Genomic DNA, 18492 nt, shown 5'->3' with positions numbered 1-18492 from the left:
ATTGATAATAATACATTATCAAGGGAGACTTTAATATCCCACTCACAGCAATGGACAGATCATCTAACCAGAAGATCAACAATTGAAAACAAGGGCTTTAAATAACTCACTGAACCAGATGAACCTAACAGATTTTTTCAGAGCACTTCATCCTAAAACCACAATCTTTTTGAGTGCACATGGAACATTTTCAAGAACAGATCACATACTGGGTCATAAATCAGGCCTCAACAGGTACAAAAGGATTGAGATCATACCATGCATATTTTCAGACCACAAAGCTATGAAACCTGAAGTCAACCACAAGAAAAATTTGGAAGAACTACATAAACACATGGAGATTAAAGAACATTCTACTAAAAAATGAATGAGCCAACCAGAAAATTAAAGAAGAATTTATAAAATGCATGGAAGCAAATGATTATGAAAATACAACTGTTCAAAATCTTTGAGATGCAGCAAAGGTGGTCCTATGAGGGAAGCATATAGTAATGCAGGGCTTCCTCAGGAAGAAAGAAAAGTCTCAAATACACAATCTAACCTTACACCTAAAGGAGCTGAAAAAAGAACAGCAAATAAAGCCTAAAACAAACAGGACAAGGGAAATAATAAAGATTACAGCAGAATCAATGATATATAAATCAAAAAACCACAGAAGAGATCAATGAAACTAGGAGTTGGTTCTTTGAAAAAATTAACGAAATGGATAAACCCCTAACCAGATTTATCAAAAAGAAAAGAGAAAGGAGGGGCAGCCCTGGTGGTGCAGCGGTTTAGTGCCACCTACAGTCCAGAGCCTGATCCTGGGGACCCAGGATCTAGTCCCATGTCAGGCTCCCTGCATGGAGCCTGCTTCTCCCTCTGCCTGTGTCTCTGCCTCTGTGTCTCTGCCTCTCTCTCTCTCTCTCTCTCTCATGAATAAATAAATAAAATCTTTAAAAAAAAAAAAAAGAAAAGAGAAAGGACCCAAATAAATAATATCATGAATGAAGAAGAGAGATCACAATCAACACCACAGCAATTATAAGAGAATATTATCAGCAATTACATGCCAACAAAACAGGCAACCTGGAAGAAATAGATAAATTTCTAGAAACATATCAACTACCAAAACTGAAACAAGAAATAGAAAACCTGAACAGACCCATAACAAGCAAAGAAATTAAATCAGTAAACAAAAATCTCCCAATAAACAAGAGTCCAGGGCCAGATGGCTTCCCAGGCGAATTCTACCAAACATTTAAAGAAGAATTAATACCCATTCTTCTGAAACTGTTCCAAAAAAGATGGAAAGAAAACTTCCAAACTCATCCTATGAGGCCAGCATTACCTTGATCCCAAAAATCAAAGACCACACTGAAAAGGAAAATAACAGACCAATATCCCTAATGAACAGGGCTGTAAAAATTCTCACCAAGATACGAGCTAATAGGATCTGACAGTATATCAAAAGAATTATTCACCACGATCAAGTGTGATTTATTCCTGGACTGCAAAGGTGGTTCAATATCCACAAATCAATGTGATATGCCACATTAATAAAAAAAGGACAAGTATTATATGATCCTCTCAATTGATGCAGAAAGAGCATTTGACAAAATACTGCAACCTTCTTGATAAAAACCCTCAACAAAGTAGGGATAGAGGAAACATACCTCAATAGCAATAAAGGCCATATATGAAAGACACACAGCTAATATCATCCTCTTTGGAGAAAAACTGAGAGCATTTCTCCTAAGGTCAAGAACAACATAGGGATGTCCATTCTCACCACCACTGTTTAACACAGTACTGGAAGTCCTAGCCTCAGCACTCAGACAACAAAAAGAACGAAAGGCATCCAAATCATCAAGAAGTCAAACTTTCACTCTTAGCATATGACACCATATTCTATGTAGAAAACCTGAATGATTCCACAAAAAAATTGCTACAACTGATACAGGAACTTAGCAGAGTTGCAGGATATATAGCCTACACAGGAAGTCTCTTGTAGTTCTATCCACCAATAATGAAGCAACAGAAAGTGAAATCAAGGAATCGATCTTATTTACTCCATAAGATACCTCGGAATAAACCTAACCAAAATAAAAGATCTGTGTTCCGAAAACTGTAGAACACTTATGAAAGAAATTGAGGAAGACACAAAGAAATGGAAAAACATTCCATGTTCATGGATTGGAAGAACAAATGCTGTTAAAATGTCTATACTATGGGGGCATCTGGATAGGTGGCTCAGTGATTGAGCATCTGCATTCAGCTCAGGTCGTGATCCTGGGATCGAGCCTCAAACCCCTCTGCCTGTGTCTCTGTCTCTCATGAATAAATAAATAAAAATCTTTATAAAAATGTCTATACTACTGAAAGCAATCCACATATTCAACACAGTCCTTATCAAAATACCATCAGCATTTTTCCAGAGCTGGAACAAACAATTCTAAAATTTGTATAGAACCAGAAAAAAAACCCTGAGTAACCAAAGTAATGTTGAAAAAGAAAACCAAAACTGGAGGCATCACAATTCTGGACATCAAGCAGTATTACAAAGCTATAATATTCAAGACAGTAAGGTATTGGCACAACAAACACATTAATCATGGAACAGAATACAGAACCCAGAAATGGACCCTCACATCTATGATCAACTAAACTACAACAAAGCAGGAAAGAACAACCAATGGAAAAAGGACAGTCTCTTCAAAAAACGGTGTTGGGAAACCTGAAGCAGCATGCCGAAGAATGAAACTGGACTACTTTCTTACACAATCCAAAAAAATAAATCCAAAGTGGATTAAAGATCTTAATGTGAGACAGGAAACCACCAAAATCCTAGGGGAAATTCTTTGACCTCAGCCACAGCAACTTCTTACTACACACATCACCACAGGCAAGAGAAACAAAAGCAAAAATGAACTATTTAGGCTTCAAGATAAAAAGCTCTGCACAGCAAAGGAAACAGTCAACAAAACTAAAAGGCAACCTTCAGAATGGGAGAAGAAAAAAAAAAAAAAAAAGAATGGGAGAAGATACTTGCAAATGTCTCATCAGATAAAGGGCTGGTATCCAAAATCTATAATGAACTTATCAAACTCAACACCCAAAAAACAAATAATCCAATCAAGAAATGGGCAGAAGACATGAACAGACATTTCTCCAAAGAAGACATACAAATGGCCAACAGACACATGAAATAATGCTCAACCTCACTCAGCATCAGGGAACTAGAAAATCAAAACCACAATGAGATACCACCTCACACCAGCCAGAATGGATAAAATTAAAACAGGGAACAACAGACGTTGGCAAGGATAGTGTGATAGAGGAACCCTCTTACACTGCTGGTGGGAATGTAAACTGGTGCGGCCACTCTAGAAAACAGTATGGAAGTTCCTCAAAAAGTGAAGAATAGAGCTACCCTATAGTCCAGCAATTGTACTACTGGGTATTTATCCAAAGGATACAAACATAGTGATTCAAAGGGGCACATGAACCCCAATGTTTATTAGCAGCAATGTCCACAAGAGCCAAACTATGGAAAGAGCTCAGATGTCCATCAACTGATGAATGGATAAAGAAGAGTGGTATATATACAATGGAATATTAACCATAAAAAAGAATGAAATCTTGCATTTGCAACAATGCATATGGAACTAGAGGATATTATGCTAAGCAAAAGAAATTAATCAAAGACAATTCTATGATTTCAATCATATGTGGAAATTAAGAAACAAAACAGAGGGTTATAGGGGAAGGGAGGAAAAAGTAAAATAAGATGAAATCAGAGAGGGAGACAAACCATAAGAGACTCCTAAGTACAGAAAACAAACTGAGAGTCACTAAAAGAGAACTGGTAAAAGGGATGGGATAACTGGGTGATGGGCATTCAGGAGGACACTTGATATAATGAGCACTTGGGTGTATATGCAACTGATGAATCACTAAATTCTATCCCTGAAACTAATAATATACTACATGTTAACTAAATTGAATTTAAATAAATAAATGTTTTTAAAAAGCAGAATAAAAGAGAAATAAAGATGCCCTTGTTGTGGGTGGAAGGGCTAAGAGACAAACTACTATCAGACATACAGTAAAAGCAATTCAAAAAGCGTTTTTCAAGATAATTAAAAAATAATACCTACTTAAAGATCAGAGGTACAAGAGAACCAAAGAGTAATGGAAGTGATAACTATGTAAGTAAATCTAAACAAACAGGAATGAACAATGTTTGTTAAGCAGAGATAATAATACATTCCTAACACATAGCCATATATATGTCAGGAAGTAGATAAATAAAGTTAAACTGTTCTAAAGTCCTTGAATTATGTAAGGAAGGATATGATTTAATATTAAACATGATAAATTAAGGAGACATGTTATAATTTTTAGAGTAACTCTCCCCCCAAAAAAATCAAAGATTATATAACTTCCATCCTAATAGAGGCAAAATAATGAATATTGAAAACACACTAGTAACCCAAAATAAATACATTTTTTTTTAAAGAACATAATAGAAGTGAGACAAAAAAACACACACAGGATGTTAGATTTAAACCCAAATACTGCATCTCATTAATTCTGAAACACATTCCTCACATATTTAAAATACTCTGAAATTAAGGTTCATCTAACAAAGTATTAATTTAACTGACACCATTTTTCCTTCTTAGTGGTATGTTAATAATGATGTATCTTACAATTACATCTATGTTTAAATAAATACAGTACATTACTAATTACATTAAACATAAGCAAATTAAATGATACAATTAAGAGATAAATACTGCCAAGCTGGATTTAAAAATAAAACCTAAACATATGTTGTTTTAATCATATATCTAAAATATAAGGATAAAGAAAAGTTCAAAGTGAAAGGATAGAAAAAATATACTTTTGACATGAAAAAAAAATCTGGCGAAGCCAAATTAATATCAGACAAGATTGACAGTCTAATCAATAAAAAGGAAATAGAGACATACAGATTGAGCAAAAATAAAACTGTTCACAAATGATTATAGTCATCTATGTAAAAAAATCCAAAAGAATCAACAAGAAAAATTTCTGCAATAAGCGATTAAAGCAAACTAAAGCGATGAAATCTTCTTTTATAGAAAAGAAGATTACAAGTCAGCTGCTTTCTTATATACCAGCAACAATCAGAATATGAAATTAAAAACGCAGTATCATTTACATTAGCAAAACCAACACAAAACAAAAATACTTAGGCATAAATCTAACAAAATATATACAAGATCTAGAGAGGAACAACTTCAAAACTCTGATGAAAAAAATATCAAAAATGACCTAAATAAATGGAGAGATATTCCATGTTCAAGGATAGGAAAACTAAATACCATAAAGATGTCCATTCTTCCCAATTTAATCTATAGATTTAATGCAATCCCAATTAAAATTAACCCAGCCAGGTTTTTTTGAGTATAAACAAAGTGACCTAAAGTTTATATGGGGAGACTAAAGACTCATAATAACCAACACAATACTGAAAGAGAACAAAATTTAAAAAGTTAAAGTATCTGACTTTCAGATTTATCATCAAGCTACAGTAAATCAAGACAGCATGGTATTGGCAAAAGAACAGACAAATGGATCAATGGAAGAGAATCAAGTCCAGACATAAATAAACCCACACAAATACAGTTAACATATATCTGACAAACAAACAAAGACAATTTGATGGAGAAAGACGGTCCTTAACCCATTAAGAGTATCTGCTGCAGAGAAAGAATTACACTCTTGGTGGGAATGTAAACTGGTACAGTCACTCTGAAAAACAGTACAGAGGTTCCTCAGAAAGTTAAAAATAGAACTACCCTATGATCCAGCAATTACACTACTTGGTTATTTACCCAAATGATACAAAACTACTGATTCAAAGGGATACATGTGCCTCATTGTTTATAGCAGTATAAAACAATAACCAAATTATGAAAAGATCCCAAATGCCCATCAACTGATGAATGGATAAAGATGTGGCATATAGACAATGGAATATTACTCAGCCATAAAAAAGAATGAAATCTTGCCATTTGCAACAACATAGATGGAGCTAGAGGGTATTACTAAGCAAAATAAGTCATTCAGAGAAAGACAAATACCATATGATTTCTCTCATATGTGGAATTTAAGAAACAAAACAAATGAACATAGGGGATAAAAAGAGAGGGGTAAACCAGAAAAAAGACTCTGAACTGTAGAGAACTGAGGGTTACTGGAGGGGATGGGTTAAATGGGTGATGAATATTAAGTAGGGCACTTGTGATGAGCACTGGATGTTGTATGTAAGTGATGAATAAATTCTACACCTGAAACTAATATTACACTGTATGTTATCCAACTGGAATTTAAATAAAAACTTGCAAAAGAAAAGAAAAAGAAGAGTATCTGCAAAATCTTTAGCAAACATCATATTTAATTGTAAAATGCTGAAAGCTTTCCTTTTAATACCAATGTAGGTGACATATGGTAACTATATTTGTGGTGAGCATACTATAATGTATAGAATTGTTAAGTCACTATGTTGTACAGTGTGAAATTAATATAACATTATATGTTAACTTTTCTTTGTTAAAAAAAAAAAAAGTAAAACAAAGATGCACATTACCATCTACTTGAATATTGTACAGGAGGTCTTAGCCAGTACAGTCAGGTAATATAAATAAATAAAAGATATAAGGATTTATTATGTAGAAACACAACTATCATTACTGCCAGATATGATTATATAAGTTAAAATTTAAAAGAATATAAGTGTGTAGCACCAATAGGCCACTAGATATAAAATAAATATAAGAAATCAATTTTATTTTTATACAAAAAATCATAAAGTTAATTTTTAAAAAAGAAATCATTTATAATAGCACATAAAAATATAAAGTATAGGAATAATACTAACAAAAGAAGTTTAAATCTCTATAGAGAAATATAAAACGAATTAAAGATCATGGACTTGAAGACTCCTTATTGAAAATGTTAATTCTTCATCAAACTAATCTAGAGATTTAAAACAGTTATCAATCAAATCCCCAATAAGACTCTGTGGATTTGGATGACTTAATTCTAAAATCTACACAGACAAAGCCAGAAACAGCCAAGACACTCGTAAACAGGTAGGTCAAAGTAGGATAACTTTATACAACCAATTCTAAAGCTGTGATAATTAGGAACTACAGTAGTGATATGAATATTGACTAATAAACAAATGCAGCTGAAGAGCCCAGAAACAGATACATATATTTGCAAACACTTGATTTATGACAAAAATATGCAAAGCAGCAATGAAAGGGATATCTTTTTAATACATGGTGCCAATTCAACAAAGCACTCATACTGGGAAAAAAGCCTGACCTCCACCCGACACAATGCACAAACAGTAATTCTGGGTGGGTTATGGACCTAAATATGAAGGTTAAAACAGATGAAGAGTCTGAAAAATAACACACAAGAATACCTCTATGACATAAGTTAGGGAAGAATTTCTTAAACAAGATACAAAAAGCAATAGTCATAAAGGAATAGATTGACATATATGACTATATCAAAATTAAAAATTTTCACTAAAAGTCACCAAAAAGTTTATAAAGAACTTCTACAAATCAATAAAAATAGTCAATCCAATAGCAAAACCAAGGAGAACAGTATCTTCACAAAAACACAAAATCCAAATGGCCTATAAACATAAACAGGTGATTTAATCTAATCTTATTAGTAATTAGGGAAATGCAAAGGAAAAGCACAGTAATATACCACTATATACCCAACTCATTAGCTAAAGTTTAAAGTAGTGGGATCCCTGGGTGGCGCAGCGGTTTGGCGCCTGCCTTTGGCCCAGGGCGCGATCCTGGAGACCTGGGATCGAATCCCATATCAGGCTCCTGGTGCATGGAGCCTGCTTTTCCCTCTGCCTGTGTCTCTGCCTCTCTCTGTCTCTGTGACTATCATAAATAAGTAAAAATTAAAAAAAATAAAAAATAAAAAAATAAAAAAAATAAAGTTTAAAGTAGAGAATATCAATTGATGGAGACATATGCAGTCAGCAATCACTGCACCCACAATACATCTTCTCCAGCCACCTCTGATTTTAGCAGTTATGGTGGATGACTACCCACAACTTCTACCTCTAAGCTTTTTTTGAGTTGTAACTCAACAGGGGAGTTAAAAATCCCAGGGGGCAATCTTCAAACCAAAAGAATATGGAAGATGGAAGCAACAAAAGTGAAAATACATCACAGCTACATGTATCAGGATGGACAAACATCACAAACACATCAACTAAAAAAAGCCACAGTGACAGGAAGCATACTTGTATAATGCTGTTCATTTGCTCTAATCTATTCTATGAAGTGCACAAAACAGGCAAAAACTCAAGTGTGTAGGAATACATATTTATGTGGCAAAACTGTAAAGAAAAGCAAGGAAATGATTACCATAAAAATCAGGGTAAAAGTTAACTCTAGGGGAGAAGGTATAATGGGGAAAGCTACAGAAGGAAACTCTGAGGGTCCTGGTAGTGACTTGACGTTGGTTACACAAATGTTCACTTAAGAAAAATGTGGTCAGCTGTACATTTGTTTAGATTTTCTGTGTGTTCTTTATTTTTCGTAATAAAAGCGTGTTTTTTGTTTGTTTGTTTTGTGTGTGTGTGTGTGTGTATGTTTGTTTTTGTTTTTAAGAGAACACATCACAAGTTCTATCAGAACAAAAAGGGACGCCTGGGTGGCTCAGTGGTTCAGCCTTTGGCTCAGGACGTGATCCCGGAATCCAGGGATCGAGTCCCACATCGGGGTCCCCACGGGTAGCCTGCTTCTCCTTCTGCCTATGTTTCTGCCTCTCTGTGTCTCTCATGAATAAATAAATAAAATCTTTAAAAAAAAAAAAAAAAGGAACAAGAAGGTCCAGCAAAAGGTAACCTTAGTGCTTCTATTTCTGTAGTTAGGCACCAAGGAGTCCAATAAACCCAAAGGGTACTCAGTTAGGACTAAGAAATCCTTAGAAAAAACAGGTGAACTCGCTCAGTCTCATGAGGTTGATGAGGTCGTTAAACATCAGAAAGCTGACATGGGGTTACAGCTTTTATAGTTTTATAGGAAGCAATCATCAAAAAAAAAAAAAAAAAGAAAAGAAAGAAAAATAGAATCCAAGATAAAGGCCAGAGTAAGAGATAAACTTGGCAGACAGGTCAGGCTTTCCTCTAAAAAACAGAACAAAATAAAACAAAAATCCACAAGATGCAACAGAAAACACCACTATTAATAAATCTAGGAAACTGAACTTAAATGAAATTTAAAAAAAAAAAAAATAGTGACTTTTGTTGCATCACAAAAAAAAAAAAAAAAAATCTAGGAGATTTACCACCAACAGCTGAAAGAAGTCCATTTTACCTAGCACAGGCTAGAGCCATCTGCCAAAGGAGGTAATGCCCATAGATCTTAAAGAGTTCATCCAACACCATCTCCCTGATGTCCATTGCACCCTCTGCCCTACTTGTGCCTACACAAATGTTTCTTTCTTAAACCTCTTTAGAATCATTAATTTAATTTAAAAATAGCACATTGGTATATTGTGTAATTAATTTCAGAGGAGCCAGGAATAATTTTTCTTTTTTTTTTTTTTTTAGGAATAATTTTTCAACATAACATGAGTACATCACAAAATTTAAGAAACAATTATCTACGGTACCATGTTAAGAAGAACAAGAAGAAAGAATTCATTTACTCACGATGCTCCTGAATTCATGATGCAGCTCTTTGCTCCACAAAAACAATCTCTACCATCATCATGATTCATTCCAAGGTTATGACCCAACTCATGAGCAACAATGGATGCAAACGTCTCCACTGTGATTTGCCCAAACTGTCCAAACACAGGAAAGTACTAATTAGGTTTCTGAACAAAAAGGATATGTTTATTATTTTTTCCACAAGAGGAAATTAATCACTATGATGATGACAGTCTTTATGATAAATCATGCACCCAACATCAGTCTTCAAACATTTCACTAGGAAACTGATATGACACAGAGGTAGATCCTTTAAGCAACAGACCAATTATTTCAGCACTAATAAGTTATTCACAATGATTTATGGGAAAACAGATTCATGGTTCTAATTTAATTTTCCTGAATGGAGTTTTAACTTTCTTGTCCATAAAAAGTAAGGGGCTAATAAACACGTAATATTAGAAAACTTAATCTAGTCTCTAAAGAAAGAACACGTCTACCACTTCTACCCGAAATAGTATTTTAAGGACTGGGGGAGGAAGTGTGCAGTCAAATGCATGACACTGTTCTTTTTTTTTTTTTTTTAAGAATTTTATTCTTTTTTTGTTTTTAATTTTTTTAAAAGATTATTTATTTATTTATTCATAGAGATGCAGAGAGAGAGAGACAGAGACACAGGCAGAGGGAGAAGCAGGCTCCATGCAGAGAGCCTGACGTGAGACTCATCCAGGGTCTCCAGGATCACGCCCTGGGCTGCAGGCGGCGCTAAACCGCTGCACCACCGGGGCTGCCCCATGAACTGTTCTAATGCAGATGTCCAAAGGTAAATATCAAGAACAAAAACATACCACATTAATCCCGCCTGCGTGGCTCCTTGAACATACTGTTCCCACAAATGCCATTCCCGCAGTCCCACCAAAACCTTTCTTCCTAAATAAAAATACAAGGTAAAAGTTAGAAAATGTAGTTGGGAGGGTGAAAGGAACAAACTGCTCTTATTCCTTTGGATACGCTTAAACTGGGCTGGTAGAACCCACAACAACTGGAGAAAAATAGCAGAGAACATTGACATTTTAAAATCAGAATACAATTAAGTCTTATTTCTTTTTTATTATCAGAGACTAATATCACAAGTTCATTTTTTAGACAACTGAAGATATGTTTTAGATACCAAACCAAGGGTTTTTTTTTCCTACTCTCTAGATGAAAAATCTTCCTAAAACACATTATATTTACTTATTCAAAAATTATAATGAGGAGGGGCAGGTAACACGTGCAATGAACATACACACACAGGAGGCTGCAGGGCAGGGAGCGCAGGGGACAAAAGAACCACAGGGGTCTCCATGTGGCTCCCCGTCAGTCATCCCCAACACAATTGTATCTCAGGGCCTATTTTCTCCACCTGGAACTCTTTTGCCCAACAAATACTCCGAACTCGTTCTCTCACCTCCTTCTCTCGCTTCTCTCATTTCCACAACTCTTCTCTATGAGGCCTTCCCTCACCAATTCAACCTGATTTCTCTGATACTTCTTTATCTTGGCATATGCCAACTATTTATTGAGTAGAAAAGCATAATAACAACACCACAATGTACTTAAAATGTTCCATAAGCCTTCACAGGTACTTTACAAAAGTAACCTCATTTGATCCTGAAACTCTACTAGATAAAAATCATTGTGCCTGCCCACTGAACAGTTTAAGAAACTGAGGCTGTGGGAAGTTGTATCTTTAGCTGTTAGGTCACCAAGCAGGGGTCTGACATACTGCTATCTGATTCCACATTTACCACCCTCAATAGCTATACCATCCCAGCCCTTTCTCCCCCGTAGCCAGGTAAGCATGTTCTAATTAGGGTGAAATGCAAGAAAAGAAATCTGTCTCTACATCTGCACCTGGAGCTAAGCCTACAGTACAATAAAAATTGTGGCTACTAAGTTTCTTCAAACATTTCCTGGACTCTGAGTCAGAAAATGAGCTTCACTGGTTGTAACCTTAATCTTCCAGGGAGACATGCACCTACAGGAAAAATGAGGTACTTATTCCTTCACATGATGATAGGAAATTAGAACCCAAGACACTGTGTTGTATATCTGGTTCCATTATCACAAATTTATAGATGACAGAGGCCACATGACATGCCTAAGCTCATGACGTTTCTCTCTGTACCAGTCTCCATTAACAAGCCAAGGCAGGCAATTCCTTCAGGTGAGAAAGGCAGATACCAGCCCCTTGGCCAACAGTGGCTAAGACAAAGGCAAGGAGATGGAGAATTCAGCCTTATGCATCAGCTCAGGCAGTGCTTCTCAAACTATCAAGAGAGAAGGGCCAATAATTTTCGCTTTAATTTCCAATTCACCACAGACCAATGTCTTTATTGTCCCATTTTAAATTGAAATCATTGATATATTAGTTTCAGGTGTATAATTGCATAATTATACACCTTATGAAATGCTCACCACCATAAGTATAGTTACACTCTTCCTATACTTTTACTTCTACCCTTTCTGCTCTATTTTTCCTCCTTACCAGTTATTAGTATTTAATATACACATTCATTTATCTCACTTATTGCTAATCTCCTCTACCAGAATATAGACTCCATGACCCCAAGAATTTTTGTCTGGACAAACACAGAACTATGTGATTTTCCTTCCAGAAAATTCTAGAAAATGGAAATTAACCCACATTAACAGAGAAAAGATTAGTGGTTGCTTGGGGAGGGAATGTTTTTTGGAGGAGAGAGGAGACTGGATTACCAAGAGGCCAAGAAAACTTCTGAAGGGAATGGACATGTTTATTATCTTGATCAATGTTTCATGGTTATATACATATGTCAAAACTCATCAAAACGTACACTTTAAATATGTGCAGTTTAATCTTCATCAGTAATACCTCAATAAACCTGCTTAAAAATTTAAAACATTTTAAAAATAGGGAGTTTGTCTGCTTTATTCATTGCTATCCCCAAGGCTCAGGGTATACACCTAATAAATATATTATAAATGAATTAATAAATCTTTCTCTGGGGCATCTGACCAGCAAGAAGAGGACTAGAGATCCTGACATAAGGGGCTTGCCAAGGAAACATTTTAGCCAGATCACCCTCTACTTAATGCCATAGCCCCCAGGTCCTACTCATGTATTCCATGCTTCCAAAAGGCTCTTTAGTACCCCGTTTCTTAACCAAAAACACAACCAGGGATCATCAGACATTTGGGAAATGCCTCTAGCATGACAGATGGATACCAGACACGAAAGAAAAGACAGCTTGGTAGGTTTGGTTGGGCAAGGTGTGGGAAATGTGCTAGATGCCCGTTCCTTCTGGCCCTTTGTGAACTAGAAGGCGTGCTCACTAGTAGGAGGATACTTGCACATGTAACTTCACTAAAAATTAATAAAAAGGTCAGGACCAAGCCTTTGTGATTACAGGGCTATAAAAATCCATTCTGACATTTTCACTGCCTTGCTTTAAATTAGCTCACATAACGAAACAAAATAAAATAAAGGAAAATTTTTCCTCGGAAAAGAATTATGAGTTTTAGGTCAATACTAAGGGAGGAAAAAATATATAAATTAGAACATTTCTCTGCAAAAAAGCCAACCTATCAAGTTAGAAGACTTTTGGTGAAGCCAGAGGGTTTGCCAAGCAAAGGAGGCTACAGCAGGCACAGGTCTTCGAAACAGAAGCCCTCCACCCAGAAAACTTTAAGAAAAATGAAATGATTTAAATAGTTTTAAATGAGGATTTTGCTCTAAGTTTTGGACTGTATTTATATTAAGTTATCTATAAGTTTAGGTTTTATTATGATACCATGAAAATGCTATATAAAAGAAGAAAATTTTTTAAATATTTTATAAGTAAGATCCCAGAGAGAGTAAAAAAAATTGTTATATCCATGGAATCAGAGCTTGTTATATAAAAATATTAAATGAGACAAAAAGATCTACTGAACATTAAAAATAAGATAGTAAAAATAAAAAACTCAATAGAAAGCTCAGAAGGGAAATTTAAGGAAATACTCAGAAAGTAGAACAAAAGACAAAACAGAACAAAAAGACAAAAAGTAAGGAGATGAAAGATAATAAAATTAGAAGACAAACACATGAAATTCAATGGCCAATTGAAAGAAACCCCAGAAAGAATGACAAACCAAAAGAAAGAGGATCTAATCATCTACAAAATAATTAGAAGAAAATTCCTAAAACTGCAGTTTCAAGATTGAAATTACCCACTATGAACACAGCAGTGAGTGATGAAAGACTACACCGAAGTCTACCATCAGGACAATTCAAAAGCCTGGAAACACAGAGAAGATCATACAAGTTTCCAGAGAAGGAGGAAAGCAAACAAACCCACAAACAAAGGATCAGGAATCAGAATGGATTAAGGCTTCTCAACAGTAATGCTGGAAGTCAAAAGACAGCAGAGCCATGCCTTCAAAATTCTGAGGGAAAGAGATTTCATGCCTAGAATTTTACATACAGCCAAATAATAAAAAAACTTATAAACTGTAAAGCACACCTCTGAAAAACTGAGTTACTTGGGCTCCAGGATAATCGGAAGTCATGCTGATGTAATTTTTAAATTCTATTTTGAGACTGTGAAGCAAATTTTCTGACATGTAAGAGATCAAATTTTTTCCTTTCTCTATATTCTTTCACAAGAAGAAACTAGAATATGTGCCATACCAAGGTGAGGGAGTAAACCCAAGAAAGAGGAAGGATGTGGACTAAAGGTGACAGAGAATCCAACACAGAAAAGAAGTCTCATTATCAAACTGTCACTTGTGGGATGTCATACAAAAGGTCTCATTCAGATGAATGCTCAAAAACCTTAAGAAAACATTCTAATGAAAGAAAATAAGCAGAAGTTACTATTCTGACCATTCCATTAATAGCACTTCTTCTAAAATCACTTACAGAACTAGCTGTGCACTGTCATGTCTCCGACGTGTTATGAGAAACTTTTCCCGCCACTGTACAAAGTTCCCCAACACATCACCCGCACCTCCAATTATGTTGATCAGGTTTCCATTTGTCCAAATCTCTAGGCCAACTAGTACAATTCGAATATTCAACATAATATACATCTAGGGAGAAAACAGAAATAAAAGCATAGAAAACATATTAAAGAATATGAGAGTATCTTTTAACTTATGATGAAGTAACACAAATAAAAATAAAAACAGGACTCCTCCCCTCCAAAAAATACATTTCATTCAATATAATGAGATTCTGACCTCTCAAGAGTCTCAGTGTCCTCATCCATAAGATAAAATTAATAGAAGTTCAAAATTCTTTTCATCTTCCATTCAAAATGTGAAAAACTGAAAATTTTAAGATTTTAGTAAGTTTGGTTTCCAAATTGCTCTAAAGTAATGCAAATCTATCTATAGCCCTTACATATCTCACTTAATGTAAATATTCATAGATTTCATTACAGGAATATCAGTGAGTTTGATTACAAAGTGTTACCACAAGGTCCTGTTAGATATTATGTAATAATTGATGAACCATATCAGCTTTCTAAACTTTTATCTAAAATTCTAAACCCCATAGGCCAAAGATTTCAGATAATGCACTATGGAATTCATTTTTATTTCACAGAGATATTGTGAGGAATAAATGACAAGTGTAAAGCACTTGGCTCAGTTTCTGGCACATTATAAATAATAGAACATTATTGTCCTCATCTATTATTACACTTGATATTCACAACAGGAAAATATCTTATAGATAAAGTTATCTTTTTTTAAGATTTTATTTATTTATTCATGAGAGACACAGAGAGGGAGGCAGAAATATAGGCAGAGGGAGATGCAGGCTCCCTATGGGGAGCTCGATTCAGGACTCAAACCCAGGACCCCAGGATTACAACCTGAGCCAAAGGCAGATGCTCAACCACTGAGCCACCCAAGTGATATTTTCTTATGAGAGCTAGCATCTAATTCTTCAATATCTCCCACTGGATGAATGAGCCACAAAGTCTCAAATCAAATTTCTCTCCCTCCTTCCCTCCCTCTCCCTCTTACTCTCTCTTACTCTCTCTCTCTCACATACACACACGCACACACATACACACACAGTCATTATCATGGTTTCAGAGTAAAAAGCAGCCTTCATCAAAGTAGGATTGAGTAAAAATTCAAAAGATCTTTTCATAACTGCCAAAGTACCTTACCCTATCTACACAGAGGATAAAATAGATGCTAATATGAAATCTCTTACTTGTCTCAAAGTCCTTCTACAATTATACATTCCTTTCAAACATAAAAGTATCACAAAATAAACTAGAAAGCAGATCCCTGAGAGACTGAGTTCGCAGGATACTCAGAACTCAAAATGAGACAATTTTTAAATTCCACTCTGAGAATAACCCCAGTTAATAGAAAACACAACTCACACTATCCAAGTAGTTTGCTAAACGGATCATCTCCTCTCTCACTGCAGTCTGATTTCTTCCCATCATGTCATACTGGAAAGCAAGAAAGGAAAATCATTTTCACCAAAGTAATTCATGAAAAACATTTCTAAAACCTATTATAATGAAGATGAGAATCCCAAATATTTCCTCTGAACTAAAAATAGGGGCATTTAGATATTCACCTGCATTCCAAATTAACAAATCTAAAAGATACATTTCAGTGATAAATAGGAATAAAGGAAAAACAGGTTCAAGTGTGAAATGAGTAATCATGAAAATATACTGAAGACTACATTTGCTCCAAATTGGTATAATTTTAAAATGAATTCTCTTTAATGTTTTTTTATTCATTTTAATGCAGAAATTTTTTCAATTAGTTTATAAAGGTAGTGTTTAAAATACTACCTTATGCACAAATAAAGGAATAAAAACAATCTAACAGACCTCCTGACCCTTTCATCCTTTAGGCTAAGAACATTACCAATAAACAACTTATAAGCTCTGTGCTAAATTAATAATGAGAAATCCAATGTTCATGAACAGAGACATTATATGTAGACAAAAGAGATATTTAAAAGTTTAACTGTATTACAAATAGTTGATATGACTGGTTCTTTAAGACCTGGCTAAATCCAAATGTCTATTTTGACATTATTTTAATACAGCCAACTAAATAGCTAATGAAAAGAAAACGTTAAAAAGAATATATGGTTTTGCTCTAAGATAAGGGCATTAATATCAGAATACATCAGATCTTTAATCAGTCAGGCATTTTATCATGATTCTCCTAAAAAGAAAAAAAAACTGTAGCATATCAGATAAGATTTGATTAAAATGGAACATTCTTATTTTGAACCATTTTCCACTAGTACATAACAAATCTATCTGGAGAGAGTAATAAATGAAAACATTTCAAATCTCTATTTTTGTCAATTGTCCAAACATTCTCCAGAAGCTTTTTATAAAGCCATTATCTGGTACAAAGTTCATGTTTGATCACACTCCTTCTGCTTTTTCTTTCTACCACTTGAGGGTAATGAACCTATAATGAACAAATCTGAATACGTTTCTACCTGTTAAGAAATATAGTTTGCTTACTTCCAACCTATATGCACAACAGGGGATTTTTTTTAACCATAAATATCCTCTAAACTGTCTCTGAAGCTGCTAAGAAAGGAACTGCCAATATTGCTAAGCTTCTACAAACAACTTTTTCACATAAACCACAAAGTGGAAGTAAAAATCAGACAAAACATTTTGAATAATCCGTATGTTGAATTATTTAACAGCTAAGTCTAAAACTGAAAACCCTGTCAATGCTGAAATAGACCTATTACTTTTCTTAGCTAGGTTAAGCACAGTTTTTAAATATAAATAAGGAAAATCCCTAGTGCTACTCTGGACACGGAAATTTGTAATAAACACTAAAATCAACTATTCTCCTCTATTCCCTTCTAAAGCATGCCACGACCCAGAAGTTTTCTATCTCTTCAAGTGAAGTATAGGCTAACTGAAATTCTAAAAAGCAAAGCAATTTTAGTAGGCAACAAAGCAGTATCCGATAAGTGGTTTTTCATCTCAGTCCTTTAAAGTCATCTGCAAAGGTGACCATAAATGAAAGGCAGTACAGTTTCACTGAAGAAATTCTGCATAAGCAAATAACCCAAAAGACAAGGCGGGGAAAATCACCAGTAAAAAATAGTTAAAGGTACTCTCATCTGCTACATTCAGCTTCTGGTGGGATTATGAACATCAAGCACGTTTAAAGGAAAAAAGCCATTGCCGTTTTAAAATTACATTTACGAAAAATCAGTACAAATATATTATATTTTATGTTTCTTTCATGGGATCCTCACTTCTCATCTGCTTTTCATGATAAAGAAGAAAAACTGTCATCAATCCTACCCTTTCTTTGTCTACAACAATGAACAGCTCCACATATCGGGTCTGTGGCAGGACAGCTCTTCTTCTCTGTCAAAAATACAAACATCATAAGGGAAAAAAAAAGTTGTAAGACCACATAGTATTCCACAACAACAACAACAACCAAAAAAAAAAAAAAAACCCACCAATAAACTACATGTTTTTCATAGGTGGTGGTGATCTTTCCCTAACCTCTAATCTCTTTATTTCATGTTTGCTAAGAATATCATAAAATTAATTTATTTCACACAGATCAAAAAGCCAAAAACACATTTCTTTTTTTTTTTTTCAAAAACACATTTCTTAAAGTGATATCTGTTCTCTGTACTAATTTGAGAAAAATTCTAAAGATAATATGACATATTCAAGTTTCCAAGCAGAATTACTGATTTTCCAATATCAAAACTA

At 34.6% G+C, this 18492-nt stretch overlaps 1 protein-coding gene across 1 annotated transcript in view; it reads right to left on the bottom strand.

Annotated features, from left to right (window-relative positions):
* Positions 1–18492, bottom strand: part of ADAM9 (ADAM metallopeptidase domain 9) — a 128979-nt gene that overhangs the window by 74655 nt on the left and 35832 nt on the right. Inside the window, exons 7-11 of the mRNA XM_041752908.1 lie at positions 18067–18132; positions 16141–16212; positions 14658–14827; positions 10582–10663; positions 9734–9867 (exon numbers count right to left, since the gene is read on the bottom strand). Coding sequence (XP_041608842.1) covers positions 9734–9867; positions 10582–10663; positions 14658–14827; positions 16141–16212; positions 18067–18132 — 524 coding nt within the window. The remainder of the gene's footprint in view (positions 1–9733; positions 9868–10581; positions 10664–14657; positions 14828–16140; positions 16213–18066; positions 18133–18492) is intronic.

The sequence above is a fragment of the Vulpes lagopus genome, chromosome 4 (genome assembly GCF_018345385.1).
Source record: "Vulpes lagopus strain Blue_001 chromosome 4, ASM1834538v1, whole genome shotgun sequence".
Lineage (NCBI taxonomy): Eukaryota > Metazoa > Chordata > Mammalia > Carnivora > Canidae > Vulpes > Vulpes lagopus.
The sequence above is the reverse complement of the archived record's forward strand: the minus strand, read 5'-3'. Positions and strand labels throughout refer to the sequence as shown.